A 13,271-nucleotide genomic window follows, 5' to 3' on the forward strand; every position below is an offset into this window, starting at 1 on the left:
TAACATTCGTTTTCTCAGGTGTTTAAATACTTATTTGCAGCTGTATCACACAAATAAATGATAAAAAAACCATACATGATTTCTGGATTTTTCTTTTTAGATTGTCTCTCTCACAGTAGACATGCACCAACGATAAAAATTTCAGACCCCTATATAGCAATATAGCAGGGTGTTCAACTACTTATTTTCTTCACTGTACGTTCATAGTGGACAATTCATTTACATAAATTATGGCAGAATCCATGTCTTCTATTGGTCTGAACGTACATACTGTACACATTAATGTAGGCGCAAAATATTTGTATTCATGTGATGTGTTTAATCATGGATAAGAACGCTTGAGAGCAGAGGCGAGGTGCGGCTGGAAGCTTTGAGTTTCACCTGGTTCAGGTATAGCTTCCTACTTCCTCTGTAGCTGTTACACTGATCAAATGAATAACTTACCTTGGAACAGACGCCTTTGTGCTGATTTATCTTCGATACATTCAGATGGTCATGAGGTCGGCCACAAGCCTTAATCAACTGTTTCCATTTATTCTAATTATGCTTTGGGGTGGGAAAGCGCACTAAGTATCCTCCCAGTAATCTCTCTAGGTAGCGCTTCTCCATTACATGTTCCCCAGCCACATCGAAGCACCATATTTCCGAATTGGATATAAGCAGGACTATACATTCGCAATTGAGAGGCTTAAAGTAAACATGCGCTCTCTTTGTTTCTGGGTGAAGGATCACAGCTGTGGGAAGCATGGGCGGAGTTCAGAAAATGACGCTCACTGATTGGTCAAAATGGAGATGTCAATCATTCTCACAGATCCTTGCAATTGATTTACCATCGCGATGATCTGATGCTAAACAGTTCTTGCCGACAAAGGCATGTCTTTTATTCATTTGATTATGTTGTCTTTATGCGAAGTTGTCAAAATATTTTTGGGGCAACATCAGGCACAAATGCTTTAGCATACTCCCCATCTGTGAATCGCTTTCCATTTCTCACAATTGCTAAAGCGCCAGCAAAGCTGTCTGAATTCCATTCAACTTGTTCGGTCCAAACACAGATTTGCTGCCGACTCTGAAAAGTAGCTCTTGCGATCTGTGTTCGACCTTTCTGTGCCTGCGCACATCAACTGCCACAGAAAACTACGGCAACCCCAAACTGTTTGCATCATTTGCATTTCTTTCACAATCGCCAAAACTTGCATGGTAGGATAATTGAAGACTGTAATTTGCCTGTAGGCGTGAATATGGGTCCAAATGGTTGTTTGTTTATATGTGACCTGTGATTGGCTGGCAACCACTTCAGGGTGTACCCCGCCGCCTGCTCGAGGATAACTGGGATAGGCCGCTGCACAGCTGCAATGCTCATGAGGATAAGCGGCTCAGTAAACAGACGAATGGGTCGGTTAGTTGGGCATTGCTTTACATCTGAATCTACAGTGCCCTGTGAAAGTATTCAGCCCCCTTGAACTTTTCAACCTTTCACCACATTACAGGCTTCAAACATAAACATATATATATATATATATATTTTTTTTTTTTGTCAAGAATCAACAACAAATGGGACACAATCGTGAAGTGGAACAGAATTTATTGGATATTTCAAACTTTTTTAACAAATAAAAACCTGAAAAGTGGGGCGTGCAATATTATTTGGGCCCCTTACATAAATACTTTCTAGCGCCACCTTTTGCTGCAATTACAGCTGCAAGTCACTTGGGGTATGTCTCTATCAGTTTTGCACATTGAGAGACTGAAACTGGCAACTAATGACACGAAATACGAGGCTTAAATACATGGCATAATTAACATAAATGAGGCGCAGAGGGGGACCTGCTGCCAAGGGAGCTTCTTGTTGGTGTATTTGCCTCGTTAACGCGTCCCGGCACAATGAAAACAAAACCAACCCAATCCAACCAAAACGGACAACATAAGATTAAAAGAAATAAAGAAATCAGCCTCACTGTTCCAATACTATTGAAGGCCACTGGATATGTATTGTATTGTATGCTGTCTCTTTTAAATACAATATAATGGCGTATGGCAATGCATTTCATATTATCGTAATTCATACACATCAATATTTAACTTTTAATGGTTATTTATTCATGCACCATTATTCTTCTCACCCCTGTGCATGTCTTATGGCAGTGAGAAATATTCAAAAGTAGGTCAAATAGTTTTACTTCTAATTCCCAAAACTTCAGTCTTGCAGACAAGTATGCAATCTCTTTCGATTCTAAAATTCTGAGGTTGTAGACAGTTGCATCCAGTAGCAAATCACAAAATCCACACACAATCTCCAGCCTCAGGATAGAACAACAGGCAATCTTAAATTAATTAATTAGTTATCTAATGTTAGGCATACTTGAATACAGTGTATTCTAGTGCAAGGATCTTCACAATAACTACAATTTTCAAAGTGTTTGCAAAAACACTCAATAAAACTACCATCTGGAAGAAGATGATAACAACTAGGATGTCGATGACAGAAGCCACTAACTGCACAGAGGAGTCACAGAGCACATGTGGATTTCTTCAGGCCAAGTCAGTTCTTCTGAAACATCTGCAAAAGGAGTCACAGCTGAATTCCAAACAGCTCAGGATCACAGTTAGCTATTATTTCACTGCAAATGTTTTCATTTATGTATTCCCACACTTTCAATCTCTTTTTGTTAAGATCATGGTTTGGGTTGAATATTATGGCTGTCACCTGCTCAGGCCATTGATAGGAGTTGAGCTTTGGGAAAATAAAACTGGAACTGGTACAAAAATGCTCCCATGGCCATATGTCAGTAACAAAGAGCTGAAGGGGAGTATACTGGTTGCCAGTCAATCCTCATATCAAGTCTCCAAATGAAACAATTTTACTTCAAATTGTTCTTTGTGTCCTCTTGAGCAGATGTGTGCCCACTGCAGGTGTCCTACATGGCCAAGGTTATAATGATCCTTTCATATTATAAACTCCAGCTCACCACCAGTACTTCAAATGTCCTGTAAAATTGGGGTCAGCTGTACCATAACGTCTATTCTACAGAAACCTTGGAAGTATGGAAAGATACAAAGGTTTAGTCAGCTCCAAAATGTAACAGTTAAAGAGCTCAGGAAGACTGACTCTGGCCAATACAGGTAAGGGGACTACATTGCTACCACATATTGATACATTGTGTCACAGCAGTCTGGATGTATTATTCACTCTAAAATTAAACAAAATATTATCAAATATTATTCAACTTTACATTAAGTATATATTTTAACATCAAAGAAGGGAAATCTGGCCATCTCTGCTAAAGCTACCGCGACCCAACTTCGGATAAGCGGGAGAAGATGGATGGATGGAACATCAAACTAAAACAAATACAGTACTATCTACAACCCATGAAAAATGAGGGATCAAGGTAAAAAAAAAAAAAGTTATGCGTTAACGACCTTCTTCTTTACCATGTTTTGAGAATATTTGGACAAAAGAGAAATCAATCAGAAATTTATAGTCAATGGTCAATTAACACTTGAATCGATCCCACATTTTTGTAAGTTTTCATAAAGACAAGAAGGAGAAAACAAAGTATGAAATTTTGGATTCAAGCCCAAAAATCAATTGACTTTTTCATTTCTCAAGATCTGGGAAGCTACGCTGCCCGCCAGAATTCTTTCTCTTGACTATTATTGGTGCTTTTCCTTCAGCAAAACAATGTACAGTCGCATTACAATGTAACTTCCATTAAGTTGTTCACTCAGGAAAGCAGATTTGTCATTCCTGTGTTGTATCGTTTGAGGATAACGGGTTTCTATCTTTCCATCTCCATCCTTTTTTATGACACGCTATGTTGGTTATGGTCAAGTGGAGTATACATTGTGGCACAGTGGCGCAGGTGGAAAGTGTTGGCCTCACAGTTCTGAGGACCAGAGTTTCACCTGTGTTGAGTTTGCATGTTCTCCGCATGCCAGCGTGGGGTTTCTCTCGGCACTCCAGTCACATCCCAAAAATAGGGTTAACCCTAACCCTATTGCCCCAAGGTGTGATTGTGAGTGCGACTGTTGTCTGTCTCCATGTGCCCTGCGATTGGCTAGCAACTAGTTCAGGCTGTACCCTGCCTCCTGCCCGTTGACAGCTGGGATAGGCTCCAGCACTGCAAGTCTTGTGAGGATAAGCGGCAAAGAAAATGTGTGTGTGTGTGTGTGTGTGTGTGTGTGTGTGTATATATATCTCCGGCTTACGGCCACGCTACCCTGTGAACGTCAGATCTCGGAAGCTAAGCGGGTTTTGCCCTGGTTAATACTTGGATAGGAGCCCACCTGGGAATACCAGGTGCTGTAATAGTCACGACCCATCGATACAGAGGTAGGACCCAAATGCAGAAGTCGAGAGACGCAGAAGTAATTCGGGAAAAACGTTTATTATTCCAAGGTCGGGGATCGGGCAGCCAGTCAGGTGCAGCAGCGGTAGTCAGGACGTCGGGCGTGGAGGGCAGGCAGGAGTCGGTACACGGGAGATCAATCAAGGAAGGCAGAAGTGTCAAAGAAGTCAGGCTTACGGGGTCGGTCGGAGAACAGGCGGAGGTTGGTACACACGTGAATACGATCAGAGATATGGGAGTGCTGGAGTGCTAGTTGCAACGATCTGACGCCGGAGCAGTCGTCTCCATGGTCCTATATACACCGGAGCCAATCAGCCAGCATGTGGCGCAGGTGTACGCCTCCCAATCAGCGCGACCACACGGGCACCTGAAGAGCCAGGCTGGACCGGCAGGATCATGACATTAAGCTTCTCTCCCTGGCTAAAATGCAGAGGGGTTGCGTCAGGAAGGGCAGAACAAATATGCGTTCATCTGAGATGACACACTGTGGCGACCCCTAACGCGACGAGCCGAAAGGAAAAAAGAATGTGTGTGTGTGGTGTGTGTGTGTGTGTGTGTGTGTGTGTGTGTGTGTGTGTGTGTGTGTGTGTGTGTGTGTGTGTGTTTGTATATATATTCTGTGGTTTCACATTTTTACAAATTCCTTTTTCAAGCCTTGTTGCTAATCTCATGCTCATGCTTTTATGAATTACTAGATAGTATTGTGTTCCATATAGGATTTATTACTCATACCATTTAATAAATAGATGAACTTTCAGTGCTCATTTAACATTTGGCCAAATAACAGATGCTTTAGTACTTTACCATTGGTATGTGAGGTAATGGGAGTCATGAGTAATGAAGTGACGGATTACAAGAGTCAAGGGGCCTAGTGTCGTCACTGTGACAGCCCTAAAATGACATCAGCCCAAAGGGAGAAACTAATAGGGGCGAAGCAATGCCATTTGTCATGTGATGCCACCTCCTTAACTCTTGTTTAGGCCCATCAGTGTGATGTAGCTTTTCACACATACAGTGAGGGTAAAATGTCAATATTTGCTTTAGATTATTTTCATGACAAGTTTATATACAGTGAAGAAAATAAGTATTCGTACACCATGCTATATTGCAAGTTCTCCCACTTAGAAATCATGGAGGGGTGTGAAATATTCATCGTAGGTGCGAGTCCACTGTGAGAGAGATTATCTAAAAAGAAAAATCCAGAAATCACAATGTACGATTTTTTTTACATTTTATTTGTGTGATATAGCAGCAAATAAGTATTTCAACACCTGTCTATCTACCTGTCTATTCTGACCCTCAAAGACCTGTTAGTCCACCTTTAAAAGTCCACCTCAACTCTTTGTATTATCCTGAATCAGATGCACCAGTGTGAGGTCGTTAGCTCCATAAAGACACCTGTCCACCCCATACAATCAGTAAGTCTCAAACTTGTAACATGGCCAAGACCAAAGAGCTGTCCAAAGACACCAGAGACAAAATTGTACAACTCCACGTGGCTGGAACGGGCTACTAAGAAATTGCCAAGCAGCTTGGTGAAAAAAAGTCCAGTGTTGGAGCAATCATTAGAATATGGAAGAAGCTAAACATGACAGTCAATCCGAATCAAAGTGGACCACCATGCAAGATATATCATCTCATGGGGTCTCAATGATCCTTAGAAAGTTGAGGAATCAGCCCACGACTACACGACAGGACTAGGCCAATGACCTGAAAAGAGCTGGGACCACCGTTTTCAAGGTGACTGTTGGTAATACACTAAGACGTCATGGTTTGAAATCATGCATGGTATGGAAGGTTCCCCTGCTTAAACCAGCACATGTCAAGGCCCGTCTCAAGTTTGCCAATGATCATTTGGATGATACAAAGGAGTCATGGGAGAAAGTTTTGTGGTCAGATGAGACCAAAATGGAATTTTAAAATAACCCCGACTCCTTTTCTCTTCCCTTCTATTCCATGGTAAAATAATTTAAACCCTGCTCCTAAACTTAAAAAAATTGAACTTTTGGTCATACTAACCGTGTTTGGAGGAAGATGAATGATGAGTTCCATCCCAAGAACACCATCCCTACTGTGAAACATGGGGGTGGTAGCATCAAGCTTTTGGGTGTTTATCTGCACATGTGACAGGATGACTGCACTGTATTAAGGAGAGGATGACCACGGCCATGTATTGTGAGATATTGGGGAACAACTTATTTCCTTCAGTCAAAGCATTCAAGATGGGTTGTGGCTGGGTCTTTCAACCTGACAAAGACCCGAAGCACACAGCCAGGAAAACCAAGGAGTGGCTCTGTAAGAAGAATATCAAGGTTCTGGCATGGCCTACCCGGTCTCCCGACCTAAAGCCAATAGAAAATCTTTGGAGGGAGCTGAAACTCCATGTTTCTCAGTGACAGCCCAGAAACCTGTCTGATCTAGAGATCTGTGTGGAGGAGTGGGCCAAAATCCCTCCTGGAGTGTGTGCAAACCTGGTGAACAACTACAGGAAACGTTTGGTCTCTGTGATTGGAAAAAAAGGCTACTGTACCAAATATTAACATTAGTTTTCTCAGGTGTTCAAATGCTTATTTGCAGCTATATCAAACAAATAAATTGTTTAAAAATCATACATTGTGATTTCTGGATCTTTCTTTTTAGATTATCTCTCTGACAGTGGATATGCACCTACGATGAAAATTTTAGACCCCTCCATGATTTCTAAGTGGGAGAATTTACAATATAGCAGGGTGTTGAAATACGTCTTTTCTTCACTGTATCATTTTAAAGAGTTTTCTCCTGAAGACAGTGATGTAATGATCTGCCTAACGTCCACCGCTTCCATTTGCCTGTGAATGTGCCTGGAAAGGTTTCCTCCAACGTGCCAAAAACATGCAAAATAGGTTGACTAAATTGCTTGTAGAATTCAATGTGAGTGCAAATAGTTGTTTGTTTATGTGTGGCCTATGATATGCTGGCCACATTTTGGGGTACAACCCGCCTTTCGCCCGATGATACTTGTGATAAACTCCAGCCCTCCCGTGACCCTTGTGTGGATAAGCAGCTCAGAAAATGGATGGATGAATGGATAGTTTTTATTCAACCACAATCAGGATGGTAACCTTTGTTGTCATGGTCACTATAATAACAGCAACTAAAATGTAGTTCGGCGTTCAATGTTTGACACGAGGGGCTCGATGATGTAACAATCTCTCTGAGACACACAAACCCACATAGGTCTGTGTTTCACTATGGTCAAATGAGATATGACATTTGCACAAATGTCATATCTAATTACACAACAAATGGGGACACACTGTGTGAGTGCGCTCCCTCAGACTGCCAAAGTGGTAGTCCCTGTCTGCTCTTTTTATTGCATTCTCAGGTCAAAGGGTTACATGGTTACACAGTGAAAATGCTGACACAGATGGCTACACTAACATCACATAAACACTAAGGTACATGTTCTTTCAAGGCTGCAATAGTGTCCTGATAAACCCACAAGAGAAAAAGCATGGCATTATTTAAAGACATGTTTATGGCATTTGGGGGTATCCTCTTACGGTAGAAGGTGTTATCTCATCCCAGTGTTGAGGAGTATCTGCTTAACATCAGAAGGGAAACATGCTGAGGTCAGGATGGAGACATCGCTTCCCAGTGTTCAGGGGTATCAGCTTGAGGTCGGCAGGGGGGCATTGCCTCCCAGGTGTCACTGGGTCACACTTCAAGACATGCACGCAGCTCAAAAAGAGAACAATTCAGACTAAGACTAACAGAAACTAACACATGATAAAACAATCCTAACAGCAACTATCGTAGTAATGATATACTTTTATCATGATCACTAACATAGTAATAAATTCCTGAACACAATGGCAGATACTGTATTCATATTAACTTACCTATATTTGGAAGAGGGCTGATTGTGATCTGGGGTCATTCAATTCTGTGTATTTTTTTAAATGTATCTTTACACTGCTGTAACCCATAATGAAATTATCTTATTTGTGTCACTTTATGTTATGTAAATCCAGATTACTTGTTTTAGGCTCTAACTTCCTCATTACCAGCCACACAATCAAATGGATGAATGGATATGTGCAAGTTGTATTATCTCAAATCATTTTTCCACGATAACACAGAAAATATTGGTATTGATTGGTACTGAGATATATTATGTGTTTCCGCTGAATGTCTGCTATTCACAATTTGGATGAGTGTAGGTGAAATTTGGTGAACCTCTACTCAATGCAGCCAGTCTGGTGTCAAGCACAGCAGACTCATTCACAAGGGTCTATAGCTGTTTGTGTAAACAGTTTACATTGAGATCTGCTTGGACTTGGAAGTTTGAGTTTATCTGTTGACAGGAAGGAAGTTAACAAGAACATCATTAGTCTTGGCTTATTGTACTACTGTTGCTGCTTGGTTTACTATAGTTAAAGCCCGGGTGTCATCCCTATAAACATTATAAAATAGATATTGTAATGAAAAATACATATAACAGTATTTACTTCAATGTCTATACGGAAAAAAAGTGTGACTGGAGAGCGCGTCATCCATGCAGAAAATTGCGCAATTGAGTGTCCCTCGACATCCAAGTGGTCGCCATATTAGTCGCGTCATCTGTCCTTGACGTCATCATCACTTCCACCGTTGAAAACGCGCAGTGCCTGCTACTACGGAAGCCGAACAACCGAGATATTCTCATTTTTCCAACGCCCCTTCTGACACCAAAGTTCTTTTCGAAAAGGACAACACCACACAACCAAGTGAAGTTACTGGCGCAATATTACACTATTGTTTTGAGCCCTCAGGGCAATATTACACTATTCAGGGATGAGAATGACCAATTTGGAAAAACACTGAAAATGTCTGTCGATGGGGGGTGGGGGGGGTGAGCTCCTATCGGAACACAGAGTGCACAGCACTTTGCCGTGAATGTCCAGTTTTTGTATGTGTTCGGTTAGACATGTTGATACCGTTTTCGGTCCTATCTGGGGGGGTCTTGCAAGCCCAAGATCACCACTTTTAAGACCAGCAAACTTTGAAATACAGGGATGGCAGCATAATATTTTGGGGTTGTTTGTTTGTTAAAGAAGGGACAGGTTCACTTCACAAAATAGAATACATCAAGAGAAAAGAGCATAGTTGTATTAATGAAGAATCAGATTAACATGCCACAAAGTAATGCGCTTCCATTATCATTTTCACAGTCCATTACATCACATTACTATTTTCAAACCAGCCACTGTGACTACTGGTTTCTCAGAGTTACTAGCCAGTCAGCATTTTCAAAAGCCACAATTTTGATGATGAATAACTATGTTTAATATGCTTATTATCGGCACGGTGAAGGAGCTGTGGAGCGTTGGCCTCACAGTTCTGAAGACTCGGGTTCAATCCCAGCCCAGCCTGTGTGGAGTTTGCATGTTCTCTCCCTGTACATGCATGGGTTTTCTCCGGGCACTCTGGTTTCGTCCCTAATCCCAAAAACATGCATTAATTGGACACTCTAAATTGCCCCTAGGTGTGATTGTGAGTGTGATTGTTGTCTGTCTCTTCATGCTCTGCGATTAGCTGGCAACCAGTTCAGAGTGTACCCCGCTTCCTTCTCAATGACAGCTAGGATAGTCTCAAGCACTCACATGACCTTTGTGAGGATAAGTGGCTAGGAAAATGGATGGATGGAAACTAATAATACGTGTATGTGTATTATATATATATATATATATATATATATATATATATATATGTGTGTGTGTGTATATATATATATGTGTGTGTGTGTGTATATATATATATATGTGTGTGTGTGTGTGTATATATATATATATATATATGTGTGTGTGTGTGTATATATATATATATATATATATATATATATATAATATATATATATATATATACGTGTGTATATATATATATCTATGTGTGTGTGTGTGTATGTGTATATATATATATGTGTGTGTGTATGTGTATATATATATGTGTGGTGTGTGTATGTGTATATATATATATATTATATATATATATATATATATGATCGGCGGACGCAGCGCCTCAGCCGGGGTGGCTCTTTTTCAGCGCCGAGGTGGCTTATCATTGTTGCATGCGGCTGAGTGTGCCATTGTCGGGAGCGTTGTTCATAGCCGCTGCCGTCCGCGAGCCCTGGCGAACCCGACGTCGTCTGACGCTGACATCAACACATTTAGCATGCCTGTCATACATACGCGGATCTTTTGTTATGTTATTAGAGAGCGATTACGTGGTCCGCCCCAAACTATTATTTTTTTTTTGTAGCTGGATACACACCTACCTGCCATTTGGAACCCATAAAGCTCTCATCCTTTGCACCCGTGCAATCCATTTTTCATGACGAACCAGGTCTCTTGTAAACTTATTAAGGGTAAATCCATCCTCCCGAGTGTTCAAGCAATGTCCAGCAATGCAACGAGCCGGCATTTTCACTAACACGAAGGAACAATGAGGTACCTTCCCGGAGGTATAACTAATGGAAACAAACGAGTCCACTTGAAGCCAGTCCTGCCATGTACGTCACTTCCTGCTTCTTCTCGAAAACAAATCCCTCGAGAGGATTTTCATGGCAGGAGTTACAAAAAAACTGTATACGTCAAAATCATGTTTTGTGGTGCAAAAAAACGCATGGGTCCAGTTTCGGCTGCCATTTTTTCATTAATAACATCTTGCATTTCATGACAGTGGCCCTTTAATGCAAGATACATGCCACAACTGCCCTAAATAATCCCAATTGAGTAATTAATAAAATTATTTTTGTTTCTATAATGGTTAAAAATCTTATTCACTGCCAGCCTTCTCAGTTAACATGGATATTTGACTTCTAAAGCTATCAATGGCAGTGAATGTGATCTATTAGTTAAGTGTACCAGTTTAAATGCTATTATAATTGTTATTGTTCTTTAATTATTTTCTAATATTATATTGTTTTAACTGCCTGAACAGAACATTTGTTTTAGTTGTTGAAAGTTACACTTGATTACTTTTGTAGTTGTCAGTGAAGACCAGTGAGAGGCGCATACTTGGGTATTAATTAAATTCAGTTTTAAATTCTTCAGTCATTCATTCCGAAATAGTAAAGAATCAAGAAACAACCCAATGGTGGCTAGTCTTTTATGGCAGATAATTCTAAATTTATTCAGCACTGCCTGTTTAATTTATATACTTACTCTATGTACTGGACAGTATGTCAAAGGCTATCTCTGTTACAATGCCGATGGTAAAGCCACCTGTAAAAATGGATGTGAAGCAATAATATTTTAACCAGGTGATAAATGAAACCATCAGAAGATTGAGTAAACTTCCTTGTTAAAACTAGAAATGTATGTTCAATTGAAAAACAGATAGTGCAGATGATATGAGGATACGGGAGCAAAAAGTGAAGTTGTATGACTGCTTTAGTTTTAATTATTTTTAATAATTCATGTTTTTAAAAGTCACCAACCTTCTAATGTCTTTGGCTGTCAGACACTAATTAATCAACTCCCCTGTATTTCAGATGTTATTTCTCCAAGTGTATTCAACCCTTACTTCAAACGACTAATGTTTGATGTGTCCTCCATGGAGAAGAATGCCTCCAATCTTGTGAAAGCTGAGCTGAGAATCTTTCGTCTTCAAAATCCTAGTGCAAGAGTATCTGAACAACGTATTGAACTATACCAGGTAATACTGCCACAAAGCCCCAAACATTACTTTACTGAGATTGCTGAAGGAGTTACAATGAAGAAAATGGTTGTCGAAGTTGAGGCTGTTTTCAATAAATGAAATGCATCCAGAACTTTAAGAACCCTGGATGTATTGCGGTTAAGTCATTCGTTGAGGAAATATGGTGTTAATATTGTGGTGTGACATTATAAATAAAAGGCATCACGAGTGCCAACTACTGTCAATAGTTGAAGTAATAGTAGTAATAAATGTAGTAATAGTTTCATTTGAAAAAAAACCACTTTAAAATACAAAATAAAAGGCTAAACCAACTATCTTACCAATTTAGAATTAACTTCTTCTTGACTAAATGTTTTTTTCAGGTGCTTCTTAGAATAAGCTGTTATCCCTTAGATTAGTGTGATTGCTTAAAGTCGAAACTTGTGTTTCCCAACCAGTGTGTTGTGGTACATAAAGTAAGTGTACCATGAACGCTTTTCAGGTGAACTGTGAGAAATTATTAAATTTCACTGAATTACTCAAAAAACATTTACAAGAAATTATGAATATTGGTTGATCAATTTATGCTAGTGAAGCATAGTGACAGACAAATAACAAATAAATGCTATTGTATTAGATGGCAGGAAGTGCATACAGTAATTTTTGTGACATTTTTGTTTGTTGGTGAGCTGTGAGATTTTTCAATTGTAAAATACAGTTAAGAAAATGAGCATTTGAACACCCTGCAATGTTGCAAGTTCTTCGACTTACAAAAATCATGGAGGGGTCTGAAATTTTCATCGTAGGCGCATGTCAATTGTGAGAGAGAGATAATCTTAGAAGAAAAATCCAGAAATCACAATGTATGATTTTTTTTAAACAATTTAGATGTTTGATACAGCTGCAAATAAATATTTGAAAACCTATCAGCTAGAATTCTGACCCTCAAAGACCTGTTAGTTCGCCTTTAAAAGTCCACCTCCACTCCATGTATTATCCTGAATATAATGCACCTGTGTGATGTCGTTAGTTGCATTAAGACACCTGTCAAGCCCAAACAATCAGTAAGACTTCAAATTGTAACATGGCCAAGACCAAAGAGCTTTCCAAAGACACCAGAGACAAAATTGTACAACTCCACGTGGCTGGAAAGGGTTAGAAAATGGAAGAAGCTAAACATGATGGTCAATCTCAATCACACTGGAGCCCAATGTAAGATATCGCCTCGTGGGGTCTCAATGATCCTTAGAAAGGTGAGGA

The 13,271-nt window shown here is 40.0% G+C and overlaps 1 protein-coding gene across 13 annotated transcripts in view; it reads left to right on the top strand.

Annotated features, from left to right (window-relative positions):
- The window catches only part of tgfb2 (transforming growth factor, beta 2), an 86,587-nt gene that overhangs the window by 51,665 nt on the left and 21,651 nt on the right, over positions 1-13,271 (top strand). For all 13 annotated transcript variants that reach the window (XM_061819590.1, XM_061819591.1, XM_061819599.1 and 10 more), the window contains one exon: positions 11,866-12,029. In XM_061819590.1, the coding sequence (XP_061675574.1) occupies positions 11,866-12,029 (164 nt within the window). The remainder of the gene's footprint in view (positions 1-11,865; positions 12,030-13,271) is intronic.

This window comes from Syngnathoides biaculeatus, chromosome 5 (genome assembly GCF_019802595.1).
Source record: "Syngnathoides biaculeatus isolate LvHL_M chromosome 5, ASM1980259v1, whole genome shotgun sequence".
In the NCBI taxonomy this organism is placed as follows: Eukaryota; Metazoa; Chordata; class Actinopteri; order Syngnathiformes; family Syngnathidae; genus Syngnathoides; species Syngnathoides biaculeatus.